At 39.1% G+C, this 12770-nt stretch overlaps 1 protein-coding gene across 1 annotated transcript in view; it reads left to right on the plus strand.

The window, feature by feature from the left end:
* LOC149179607 (calcium-transporting ATPase 1, endoplasmic reticulum-type-like) overlaps positions 1–9589 on the plus strand; it is a 31314-nt gene extending 21725 nt beyond the window's left edge. Inside the window, exons 7-8 of the mRNA XM_089415730.1 lie at positions 8182–8410; positions 8533–9589. Of these exons, the coding sequence (XP_089271856.1) occupies positions 8182–8410; positions 8533–9105 (802 nt within the window). The 3' untranslated portion in view covers positions 9106–9589. The remainder of the gene's footprint in view (positions 1–8181; positions 8411–8532) is intronic.
* Positions 9590–12770: the final 3181 nt, after the last annotated feature.

Consider the following 12770-nt stretch of genomic DNA (forward strand, 5'->3'; position numbering starts at 1 on the left):
TACCTCTGGATTTGTATGGGGTTTGGTCCTAACCCCACCCACAGGTGCAGGTTTGCCCAAACAAGATGGAGAGTAGTATTTTGGTGTAAGGGCATATGCCAAGGCATGTAGTGGAACATTAAGTTTATCCCATCGTGCCCACATGATTGTGAATAATATCATACAGATTGGGATCTTTTGTATGTACATGTCAAATTTTGTATTTGAATTTTGAAGTTTATCATTTTCATGCATGGAAGAATATATAGATCACTTCCCCAATGGAGCTCTGTTCAGGACTAGCAGAAGTTTTTCTGGAGCAAATGATGTTATTGATATGTATCGTAACAGATTCCTTCTTGGTGGTTTTCATGTCTAGATTTCCTTTAGAATATTTTGTGGAAAGTTCATCTTTGTAGTCCTGTATTCTTTCAATTTTACTACTGCATGTGTAAAATAGTCATTTGTTTCCGCTTTTAGTTTGAAACCAAATTGAGTGAGCTATAAAATGAATGGCTAAGTATTTTCTATCTTTAGAGAGAGAAGTCCAAGAAAGGAACCCATCCATCTAGGTACATTTCCTCTTATTTCTTGCATGTATTCTTGTTTATATTGAATCTATAAAATTTTGTAATCTATTTTTCAAACTATTTATTGAAGACATTGTCTTGAGTCAATTCAAAAAATCTCTTATGCCCTTATGTTTATCCTCAAGGAAAATCGACATGAATGGAAATTGGGTAGCTTGAATGGTAATTTGTTGAGTTCTGTTTGAAGAATATCAGTTCATAGCAAGGAATCATTGAGTTTTGCTGAAAGATCTATAGATTTGCTGCCAATGAAATTCGAAATAATGACCCGTGTCCTTGTTATTTGATGCTCTAAAGTGCACTGCTAGTGAGCTCTACAATGTGGGATCAGTTAGAATTGCACGGCCAATATGGTTGTCCTTGCCACAGTTTGCTCTCTAAAGACAAGTATCCATGAATAATTAATGGTTACCTGTTACCATTAGCATAGGCTGATTTTTTAACTGCCTTATCCATCTTATCTATTTCTTTTGTTGTCAAATTTGGAGATACTTCTTTGGCGTGAAATGATTTGATCCTGGGAGAGAAAGTTAGCATACTGGTCAATTCATGGTGAATCTTTGCTGGTTTGTCTGTACTAATTTATTTTGATAATTGCATGCCATAAATGACCTTGATGTTTACATCCAATGCTTTTTCTCCATGTTAAAAAATGCTTGTTTGGACTCTAGTATGGAACTTTGTGCTTAGTTTCAGATATCATATCTATATGTCAGTTTGCTTCATCAATTTTGCTTTCATTAAAGTGCTTGTTATGGGATCTATTTTAAAATTGGTTTCTTCTAATAATTACTATGACAGAGGAATACATGTCTGAGAATAGCTCATTTTTGGATCTTGTTTAATATAAGTGCATACCACAGGGAAAAAGCAAGACAAACAAATTTGAACATATTCTTAATAGGAAATGTGTCATTTTCAATGTTTTAGACCTCTCCGCTAAATTTTCTCAGCTCTGTGATTCCTTTTCTTTTTCTTTGGCTCAAGAAATGGAAAAGTGATTAGTTTACAATAACCATTTCTTGGGTATCAATGATTACAAATATTTTCTGAAATATTGCCTGGAAGTCTGGTTATATCCTAATTTAATCAAGAAGGCTTTGATGGGTCTTGCTAGTCGGGTCAAGGTGTTGGAAATACTGAGAGGGGGGGTGAAACAGTATTTTTTTTTACCACTATTGTTTTACCAGTTAAAACATATATATTCAGGACACAAAATGAACAGCAAGAATAAATGCTTTTATTAATATAACTGTGCAGTAAAATAAATACAGTATATAGATGGTCACAATCAGTTGCCAAGCTAAACTTGGACTTTGGTGAGGCTCCAACCTCCAGAGCACCAACTCTATTTTGCCAAGACACCAATCTTGGACTTAGGAGCACCAACTCCCAAGGACTTCAATCCTTCCATACTTCTGAGGCACCAGCCCCAATCCTTATTGCTTCTGAGGCACCAACCCCAAGGACTCATATCCTTCTCACTTTTGAGGCACCACCCCAAGGACTCCTATCCTTCTGTTCTCAGAACTCTTATTTGCCGAGTTCTGTCTATCTACAGTTTCACTGTAATCTCCAAACTACAGTATCAATGACAACCACGTCTTCTTATGGATGAGTCTTCACAACTCTGCACACTGCCCACACATGGTCTCCAATAGCCTTCATGCTCTCTGATAATGTCTTCACACAACTCTAGTCAGTCTATTGTTAGCTGCACTAAGCTCTGCATAAAGAACAACTTCTTGCTCAAGTTTATGTTTTCTGCTAGCTGCTTCTCCCCTTTGACTGTCTGCTGTCTTATTAGCCCTGCGGCCCTCTTTTTGTTCTGCTGGATCCTCTCGCTGCCTCTGTCTCCTCCAGCTTATTTCCACAGCGTTCAACAGCCTTCAACAACATTCACTGCTGCTGCTTCTGCTATCTCACATTCTCATTTTGTTTGCAACAACAACAACAACCACAGTCTTCTGTTCTTGCTGTTTTTATGCATTCCCGTGCCTCTCTCCATTCGTTTCCTCTTACACAGCCTCTTAGACTTCCTCAACGCTCGCTGTCATTTCCTCTTCGCTTGCTTGCTTCTTCGGCTTCCCGAATTTGCGTTTCCTTTGTCTATTCATGGTCACGGGATACGTTGAATCAATGGCCAGGTCCAAAACGATCCACCGGAGAACATATCTTCTCGGCTAAAACTGTAACAGCGCTGCTTTGCCAATGATTGTGGGCATACACAGGGATGGCATTATTTAACGGACAACCACGTCCTTTCGACAATAATAGCAGGCATACATAGGGTTTTGTTTCATTTAACAGATAGCCACATCTTATCCCAATCATAATTGCCATGATTTGGTCTCCCGCACTATCGGGACTGTTCCTTACAGTATTTTTGCCTCCACACTTTAGAATCGGAGCCACCTTTTTTATCGGCGCTTTTAATACTATCGGAAGCCACCGCCCAACTGCGTCCACACATACATCCAACACAGGCATTACAATATATGCCTTAAGGCTTAAACCCGTAGCCACATATAATATATGGGAAACATTATAAAAACCCCCTTTGAACCTTCGGTCACATATACATTAATACACGGGAACCCATGTAATCCCGCTCAAATGAACATTCACGGATTTCAAATCTTATCCGCCTGCCTTTGTAATTATCGCCGGGTCCAAATTTCGGCGATCATAATAAATCCCTTAATATATTCAGGACACAAAATGAACAACAAGAATAAATGCTTTTATTAATATAATTGTGCAGTAAAATAAATACAGTATACGGATGGTCACAATCAGTTGCCAAGCTCCAACTTGGACTTTGGTGAGGCTCCAACCTCCAGAGCACCAACTCTAGTTTGCCAAGACACCAATCTTGGACTTAGGAGCACCAACTCCCAAGGACTTTAATCCTTCCATACTTCGGAGGCACCAGCCTCAATCCTTCTTGCTTCTCAGGCACCAACCCCAAGGACTCCTATCCTTCTCACTTTTGAGGAACCACCCCAAGGACTCTTATCCTTCTGTTCTCAGAACTCTTCTCTGCTGAGTTCTGTCTATTTACAGCTTCACTGTAATCTCCAAACTACAGTATCAATGACAACCATGTCTTCTTATGGATGAGTCTTCACAGCTTTGCACACTGCCCACGCATGGTCTCCAATAGCCTTCATGCTCTCTGATAATGTCTTCACACAACTCTAGTCAGTCTATTGTTAGCTGCACTAAGCTCTGCATAAAGAACAACTTCTTGCTCAAGTTTATGTTTTCTGCTAGCTGCTTCTCCCCTTTGACTGTCTGCTGTCTTATTAGCCCTGCGGCCCTCTTTTTGTTCTGCTGGATCCTCTCGCTACCTCTGTCTCCTCCAGCATATTTCCACAGCGTTCAACAGCCTTCAACAACATTCACCGCTTTTGCTTTTGCTATCTCACATTCTCATTTTGTTTGCAACAACAACAACAACCACAATCTTCTGTTCTTGCTGTTTTTATGCATTCCCGTGCCTCTGTCCATTTGTTTCCTCTTACACGGCCTCTTAGACTTCCTCAACGCTCGCTGTCATTTCCTCTTCGCTTGCTTGCTTCTTCGGCTTCCCGAATTTCCGTTTCCTTTGTCTATTCATGCTCACGGGACACGTTGAATCAATGGCCAGGTCCAAAACAATCCACCGGAGAACATATCTTCTCGGCTAAAACTGTAACAACGCTGCTTTGCCAATGATTGTGGGCATACACAGGGATGGCATTATTTAACGGACAACCACGTCCTTTCGACAATAATAGCAGGCATACACAGGGTTTTGTTTCATTTAACAGATAGCGACATCTTATCCCAATCATAATCGCCATGATTTGGTCTCTCGCACTATCGGGACTGTTCCTTACAGTATTTTTGCCTCCACACTTTAGAATCGGAGCCACCTTTTTTATCGGCGCTTTTAATACTATCGGAAGCCATTGCCCAACCGCGTCCACACATACAGCCAACACAGGCATTACAATATATGCCTTAAGGCTTAAACCCGTAGCCACATATAATATATGGGAAACATTATAAAAACCCCCTTTGAACCTTCGGTCACATATACATTAATACACGGGAACCCATGTAATCCTGCTCAAATGAACATTCACGGATTTCAAATCTTATCTGCCTGCCTTTGTAATTATCGGCGGGTCCGGATTTCGGCGATCACAATAAATCCCTTAACTCCAACCTCCGACGCCCTCGCGGACTCGACATTACTTTATGCTCCCCTTTATAATGATTACGGGTACGCCTATTGGCGGTTCTTCGTCGGCGGTTCTGTAATGTCATGGGTCTGCGGACCCGACGACCCATTAAGCTGTTCTCGATATTGTTTCGGCTTCGGTCAGTCGCTCTCCCACTTCGCAAGGTTGAAGGTTCATTTCGGACCCGAAACCGTTATATGCGGCAATTTATAATATTTCGGCTCCGATGTATCGGAGCTTAAACATTCCGCAGTTACAAAGACCCTCTTCGATGCGATATTGGTTTCGGACCCGATATGGGTCTGGACCAATCTTAATAATATTTTGCGTCCGCTGCACTGTTGCTCCGTTCTTCGACTGCCGATTGCCCGATCGCCGATTAGATCGGGATCGTCGATCCGGATTAGTGATCGGACGGCTCACAGCTCATTGCACTATTCCCATGGCAATTGCTCCTTGGTTAGTTCCGATAATATCCAAGGTTCTCGCCGGTACAACAAAGATTCTCCGCTCCTCTGCGACTTCATCTGGACCGTTGATCTGGAAGATCAAACGGCTCTTGTGTATGCTCTCGTTGTTCTGATGGAAAGTCTGGGCTTTAAACACAGTTCTGCCATATTGCATATATATTAGTAGTTCATTTGATCGCCATCACATATGGGTTTTACAAGCCCGATGACATATCTATATGAGTTTTGCTCCTGATGGCTCCCGATAGGCCCCCGATAGCTGTGTATGCTCCCGATATCTGTTATCTGTGGCATATATGGCTCTGTTTGCTGCATTTGCTCCTCCGGTGGCTCCTCTTGCTCCGATATGCTCCGATAGCTCCTCTTCTTTGGCATATATATATGCTCTGTTCCATTTGCTCTGTTTGCTCCTGTAGCTGCGCTAACTCTGTCTGCTCCATTGCTCCTGTAGCTCCGCTAACTCTCTCTGCTCCTTTGCTCCTCTTCTTTGGCATATATGTATGGTCTATAAGTATGGCTCCGATAGCTCTGCTTTGGCATATATTACAAGCAATGTTCCTCTTGCTCTGATATGGCTCTCCGATGACTTCGATGGCCCTATTTGCTTTGTTTTCGTATATTTATGATATATATATATATATATATATGGCTCCTTTGGTGGTGCTTCATGCTTTGTTAGCTCCTCTGATGGCTCTGTGCGCTCCTCTCATCTCCATCTGCTCCTCTTTGGCATATACCGATGGCTCTATATATATTGCTCCTCTTGGCTCCTCTTGCTCCATCTGCTCTTCTCGGTCCGTCTCCTCTTGGCTCCATGTCATCCTCTAGTATCTAGAATATTGCCATATTGACATCAATGACAACCTAGGTCAACATAAGGAAATCCTTCTATAATTAACAAGAAGATTTTCAAGGGATCCTACTAGTCAGATCAGTATTACCTTTCCTTTCCAGCTTTTGCATAAAGATTAAAGTTTAAACATTGATGTTGACAAGAGTGGACAGAAATCTCCAACCTATGGATGGTCATGGGATATATGGCTGGAGAGATTCTCATTCAACTCTGTTAGTTGCATTCCTCTAGTCATCCTGCTTCATGTATATAACTGCTTTTAATATTTTGGGAAGCCTGTGTATAACTGTATCTGGACATCCTCTATTTCAGCTTGACTAGTTTTTTGAATTTTGCTGGTGACTTTTTTCATTTGTTTGCCTTTTGGCTGCCCATAGTTTAGTTTCACAAACCTCATTTTTGTGCTTGTAGGGCTAAAATATGGGCATTTTTCTGCCTGGTCATTCACTTTGCATCTGAATTCAATCTCAGACTTCCTGCTGTGTTGCAGGATCTTTGGTCCACCTTTGGCGCCAAGCTCTTGTTGGAGCTGTCAAAATCTTTTTGCCCAAGCCAAGTCTTTTTTGCTTTAAGGCTTGAATGACTGGACTGGTTCCTTTGCCTGTTCCCTTGGAGTTGCCTGTTTTGCACCATTTTTAGTTCCCTCCTCTTTTGGGACCAGAGTTCCTAGTGAATCCTTGACTCCTCAAATACGTTGGAATTTCACACCTAGGAGATCTTTTACTCTACCTCCTTTGAAGAACATCATAGCATGTTTTTCTTGATAATGATCATTGGCTGGAATGTAAGCAAATATATTGTGTTGATTGCTTATTCCTAGTTTGGCTAAATTATGTGGAGTTGGATTAGGGATTTTGGTGTTCTCATTGGAACATGTGGGTGTACTTGCTTCTCAGGGCATTTCTTTGAAGCTTCCTTCGTTCAAGGTCTCAGTTAGAGGAATCATTTGTAGTGAGATAGCCTGTTGAACAAAATCCTTTTTCTTAAGATCATAACCTCAGCCCTTCTTTCTTTCGAAGAAGACAACTGAGTGCCTTTATTGCACCTCTGCAAGTAAATCACGTTTGCAACAAATGAAGTGATCAGAATCGCCCAGTTTGTGGTTTCAGCTTGGTGATTACTAATAAGGTTTTTTGTGATTTGGAAGGTAAAATAATGAGCCTTGTCCAAAGGAATGAATATTTTAGGTCACCTTTTCTAGCTTGGTATCCTGAAGTGAAATCTGCCTTATTCGTCGTGTATCTGTGAGGGATTAGGCACTTCAACTCTTGGTTGGAAATAGTTGGATGTAGCTCAAGGGGTAGTTCCACCCTGGCCTGGTTTCTACCTTCCAGTTTTCATTATATGTCTGCCCTTGTAGATGTTTCAAAATGAGATAGATACCTATATGCTGAAATCCTAGGTAGGGTTGAGATGGAGACACACATTAACATGATATTTTATTTAAGAAATACATGACTCCATTACAACGAGATTTGCCTCTCTTTGATAGAGTTCGATTGGTTTTATTTGTCTAAAGCCTTAAAACACTAATAATAATTGGAAAAACCTATCTTCTATCGTAAGTCACTAAGGTGACTTTATTATACATGTAAGCCTTATATTCTAACACCCTCTCTTAAGGCTTACAATAATGAAACAGAACACCCCACATTTGATGTAACTTTATATGACACAAACCCCCATTGGAAAGTAAAATAACCCGCATGGCACAAATGGCCCCCATTGGTAAAGGGAGAGAACATTAAGGTGACTTTATTATACATGCAAGCCTTATATTCTAACACCCTCTCTTGAGTCTTAAGGCTTACAATAATGAAACAGAACACCCCACATTTGATGTAACTTTATATGACACAAACCCCCATTGGAAAGTAAAATAACCCGCATGGCACAAATAGCCCCCATTGGTAAAGGGAGAGAACATGCATATTTTTCTCACCATCTTCTTATTGTCAAAGTAATCATCTATTTATTTTTAGAAGCTAACTTTTAGAGACTGTTTTCTAATATTTATATGCACTATTTACTTTCTTATGTGCTTGCATTTGTTTCAGGTACATGATATCCTCAAATATTGGTGAAGTTGCTTCAATATTTCTAACTGCAGCTCTAGGCATGCCTGAGGGATTGATCCCTGTACAGCTTTTATGGGTCAATTTAGTGACTGATGGGCCACCTGCAACAGCTCTAGGTTTCAATCCACCTGATGTAGATATCATGAAAAAGCCCCCTCGAAGAAGTAATGATTCTCTGATTGATGCCTGGGTGCTGTTCCGCTACTTGGTAAGTATTTGCCATAATGCTTAATTACTTTTCAATGTAATTTATTTCAAGCATGCCATTCAATTATAGAAACACAACTTATTTTGAACGAGAACTTTTGATATGCTGTCTTTATCTTGCAGGTTATTGGCCTGTATGTTGGCTTGGCTACAGTTGGTATATTTGCGATATGGTATACTCATGAATCATTTTTGAGCATAAGTTCAGCAGGAGATGGTCATACACTTGTGAGCTTTTACCAACTCAGGACATGGGACCAATGTTCCTCTTGGGAGGGGTTTAAGGTGTCTCCTTTCAAGGCAGGATCACATGTTTACTCCTTCGATGGTAATCCATGTGATTACTTCTCAACTGGCAAGGTTAAAGCTATGACCCTTTCCTTGTCTGTGCTGGTTGCAATTGAGATGTTCAATTCACTAAATGCATTATCAGAGGATGGAAGTCTTCTTGTAATGCCACCATGGGTTAACCCTTGGCTCTTATTAGCTATGTCTGTTTCATTCGGTCTCCACTTTTTAATTCTTTATGTGCCCTTCCTAGCACAAGTCTTTGGCATTGTACCCTTAAGCCTGAATGAGTGGCTTTTGGTACTGGCTGTGTCATTACCAGTGATTCTCATTGATGAGACAGTGAAGTTCTTTGGGAGATATATGTCCAACAGAGGGAGAAATCTGAGGAAACAAAAAGAAACATAAGATGCCACCTTCTTTAGTTTTTGACCTCAGCTATAATCTGATTTGAGGAATAGTAAACATTCATGATTTGGAGCTGCAGTCAGGCAACTTCCAGTACTTTTGAGAATGTTGCTATCTGAAAGAGTTGTACTTTTCTCCACTATCTCAAATTTTTTTCTCTTGTTTTAAAAATTCAAAATTACGGATGTATCCATTAGAAGAGTTACATATATATCGAAACATCTAGTGTTGCTCCATAAATGCTGTTAAAGGCAAAGGCTCTATTGAAAACTAGCGTTACTCCTCGAGGCAACAGTTCTATTGAAAATTGTGCCATATATAATTATTTAGGTGATGTGGAAGGATGGAACTGTCGTCAGAATCTCTTTGCTGCATCATGTTCACAAAGCATATGCATGACCCCAGCAATAGCTTTTATGATTTGTTAAGTCAACCTGATTGATTTGTAATATTTAATAACCATGCATGGAATTTTGTTTCTTTATTCTCTGTAAATTAACTTTGATATTTTGTGGTACTTGAGCATTAATTGCGTGCAACCTTTATGCACTAAAGGTTTTCCTAGTAGTATGCCTGGAAGGACGTGGCTGAGTCCTGAACTTCATTATTAAACTTTATAAGTGAATTTACCATATTGTTTACCAAGTTAGCAGAATTTTGTTTAATTTAAGGTGGATGAATTATATTGAAACTACTGTCCATCTGATGTTTCAGCTGGAAACTTAAAAATGTTGTCCATTATTATCGACGTTGTAAGGAGGCCATTTGATTTTTTGGCTGCAAAAAATGGCTACTGATGGTATTATGGACATATCAAGTTACATCACATATTGGAATGAATGCTAGCTTATGTGGTCACATCACATATTGGAATGAATGCTAGCTTATGTGGTCTTTGGACATGAAAATGATTTGTAATGACTGATTTAAGTGACAACGAAACACACAATGTTCTCATTATTTTGAGTTTTAGAGACTAGGATCACTGAGTGAAGTTGTAAGCAGGCTAATCACGAGGACTGAAATTTGTAAGCAGTCATAGTGAGAACAGGGGGGTGCTTAACAAGATTGGAATTGCATTTGAGTTCCAAGCTTCCCTAGCCCAAATCTGAAGGAAAATAAATCTTTATTTAGCATCAGCACAGACAAGAGTGTTTCCATAAGCAAGAAGAGCATGTGATCACATTGGCAGACAACTTATGAGCCATTGTTTTTTTACTGTGTTTTGAACTAGCCTCCTATCCTTTGATGCTAGTGTGCCCAGATTGGGCAACGTTCTATTTGGTTACCTTTGGATTAGTTCTCTGCCAAAGCAACTCAGGCTAGTGTGCCCAGATTGGGCAACGGTCTATTTGGTTACCTTTGGATTAGTTCTCTGCCAAAGCAACTCAGGGCTTGGAGCTAGCCCCAGCCACTGTTGGGTATGCAACGACAAACATGAATATGACTGTCATTTAGGACTTTTGAACCTTGGTGGGAATTCTGTTTACTAGCTACTTGTGACTTTGAACCCTGGTGTGGGGGGAGGTGGTGGGGGTTGTGTTAGTTCCTGCTTCCACTTATCTGGCAAGTTACGGTTGGCATATATTGTTATTTTTATGTGTCAACTAAACCAGAAAATTGCGAAATGATGCCCACTTAATTGCATCCTTGACCACATGGATGTCTTCATCTTCAAAGATAAAGTCATGCAAACTAATCTGTATTGACCGGAGAGGAAGTGGGATACATATACTCACTCAGAATATAACAGTCAGCTGCCAGATTTGTTAGAAAACAAGTGAATTGGTTTGGCTGAGAGGTGTGTTCTCCAGCCCACTAGGCAAGAAATGTTATAATGTTTTGTTCTTTAAACATTTTGACCCGGTCAAAATAAATAAAATAAAAATAATAAAATAAAAATAATGTTATGTTAAATATTTTTTTGATTATTATTTATTATGTTAAAATATTTTTTTTGTTATTATTTCTTATTTCTTTTGATCAATTTTTCGTAGATAGTTAAAGTAAACTTTGAAATACAAATAAAAATAACCTTATGTTAAAATACAAATTTTATGTTATTATTATTTTTAATTAATTTTTGTTGGGTAGTTATGGTAAATTTGATTTTGTCAAGTTACAGGTGGGTTTTGACTCTAGGTCCATGGTATTCATGTGGAATATAATTTATTTAAAGAGTGGAACTAAACCAGCTTAGATTCATCTAAAATCTGGATCCACCAAATGCAGAGAGGATCAAATATCTTGAGATGCAAATATCTTAATATGCAAAAGAGATTCGATTATATCTTGAGATACAAATATCTTAATATGCAAAGAGATTTGATTATTCTTGGCACTTGATAGATCTAAAACTCTATACTTGTTTTTGAAAATGTGGGACAAAAAAATGTTTGAAAGAATAGTCGAAAGTAGGACTTTGTTGACTTTTGCTCAAATTATAACACTTTTGTGTACTTGTTTTTGAAAATGTGTGACAAAAATATTTGAAAGAATAGTTGAAAGTACGACTTTGTTGACTTTGCCCAAATTATAACAATTTTACTTGCACAGTGAGATGTTACATACTTAGGGGACACAAAATGAAGAATTTCTGATGAGAAACATTTTAATTACATGTTGACCTAATAGAGGATGAGGCCATAAGGCCATATCTTAACATCTTATTGCACTATACAGTTAGAGAGTGCTAGAAAATGCATGTTGACCCAATAGAGGATGAGGCCATAAGGCGATATCTTAACATCTTATTGCACTATACAATTCGAAGTGCTAGAAAATGCATGTTGACCCAATAGAGGAGGAGGCCATATCTTAACATTTTATTGCATTATACAGTTAGAGAGCGCTAGAAAATGCAAAGTAGCAACTAATTAATTTTTATTTTCCTTGATCTTAATATTTCCTTGTTAACTTTATTAATCTTCTTAATGTTCTTAAGTTATATCTTTTCATCAAACAAATATCAAGAATGAAATAGCAACAACAGAGGACACAAAAATTAGGCTCTAAACTAGGAAAAACTCCAAAGGGGAAAACTTGAAAAATTCCTCCTTATAGACTCTGCTTCAATGGAAGACCCAATCCCTAGACCAAGTTCTCCAAGTACCAAGTCAATCCTCCATCAAGTCTTCGATTTTGCACCAACCAGCTTTGTTCTACAACTTCAAGCCGCCAACGTCAATATTGCACCAAGCAGCTTTGTTCTACAACTTCAAGCTGCCAGCTTCAACATTGCACTCGCAATTTTGGCCTTGTAACTTCTCCATAAACCTTAATATTGCTTCCCACTGAGACCTTCCTAGAGAAAGACAACTCCTAAGGTCAACGAGGTCAAGGTAGGGTATTCTCTCTTCTAGCGACAAGATTTTGCATTTCGTCCTATTGCAACTCGGAAACTTTGCACGTGTGGAAGAGATAAAGCCCCAAAATAGAGATTTTTCATCATCCTTTCTTCCCTTAGACCTTTGCTCTTGCTTTTCCTGCTTCCTAGTAACAGATTGATTTTTTTTCTTGAGAGATCGAACTACTTGAGTGAGTTAGTCCAAATGAAGTCAAACTGCTTCTTTTATATAATCCTTCTAGGGGGTTGAATTCCCTCTTTAGGGCCAACTTGTACTTTTAGAGTTTCTAGGATTTTCTAGACTTACAATGACATATTG

Source organism: Pinus tabuliformis, chromosome 3_2 (genome assembly GCF_031772625.1).
Source record: "Pinus tabuliformis cultivar Carrire ecotype Pingquan chromosome 3_2, CPIR1, whole genome shotgun sequence".
Taxonomy (NCBI): Eukaryota; Viridiplantae; Streptophyta; class Pinopsida; order Pinales; family Pinaceae; genus Pinus; species Pinus tabuliformis.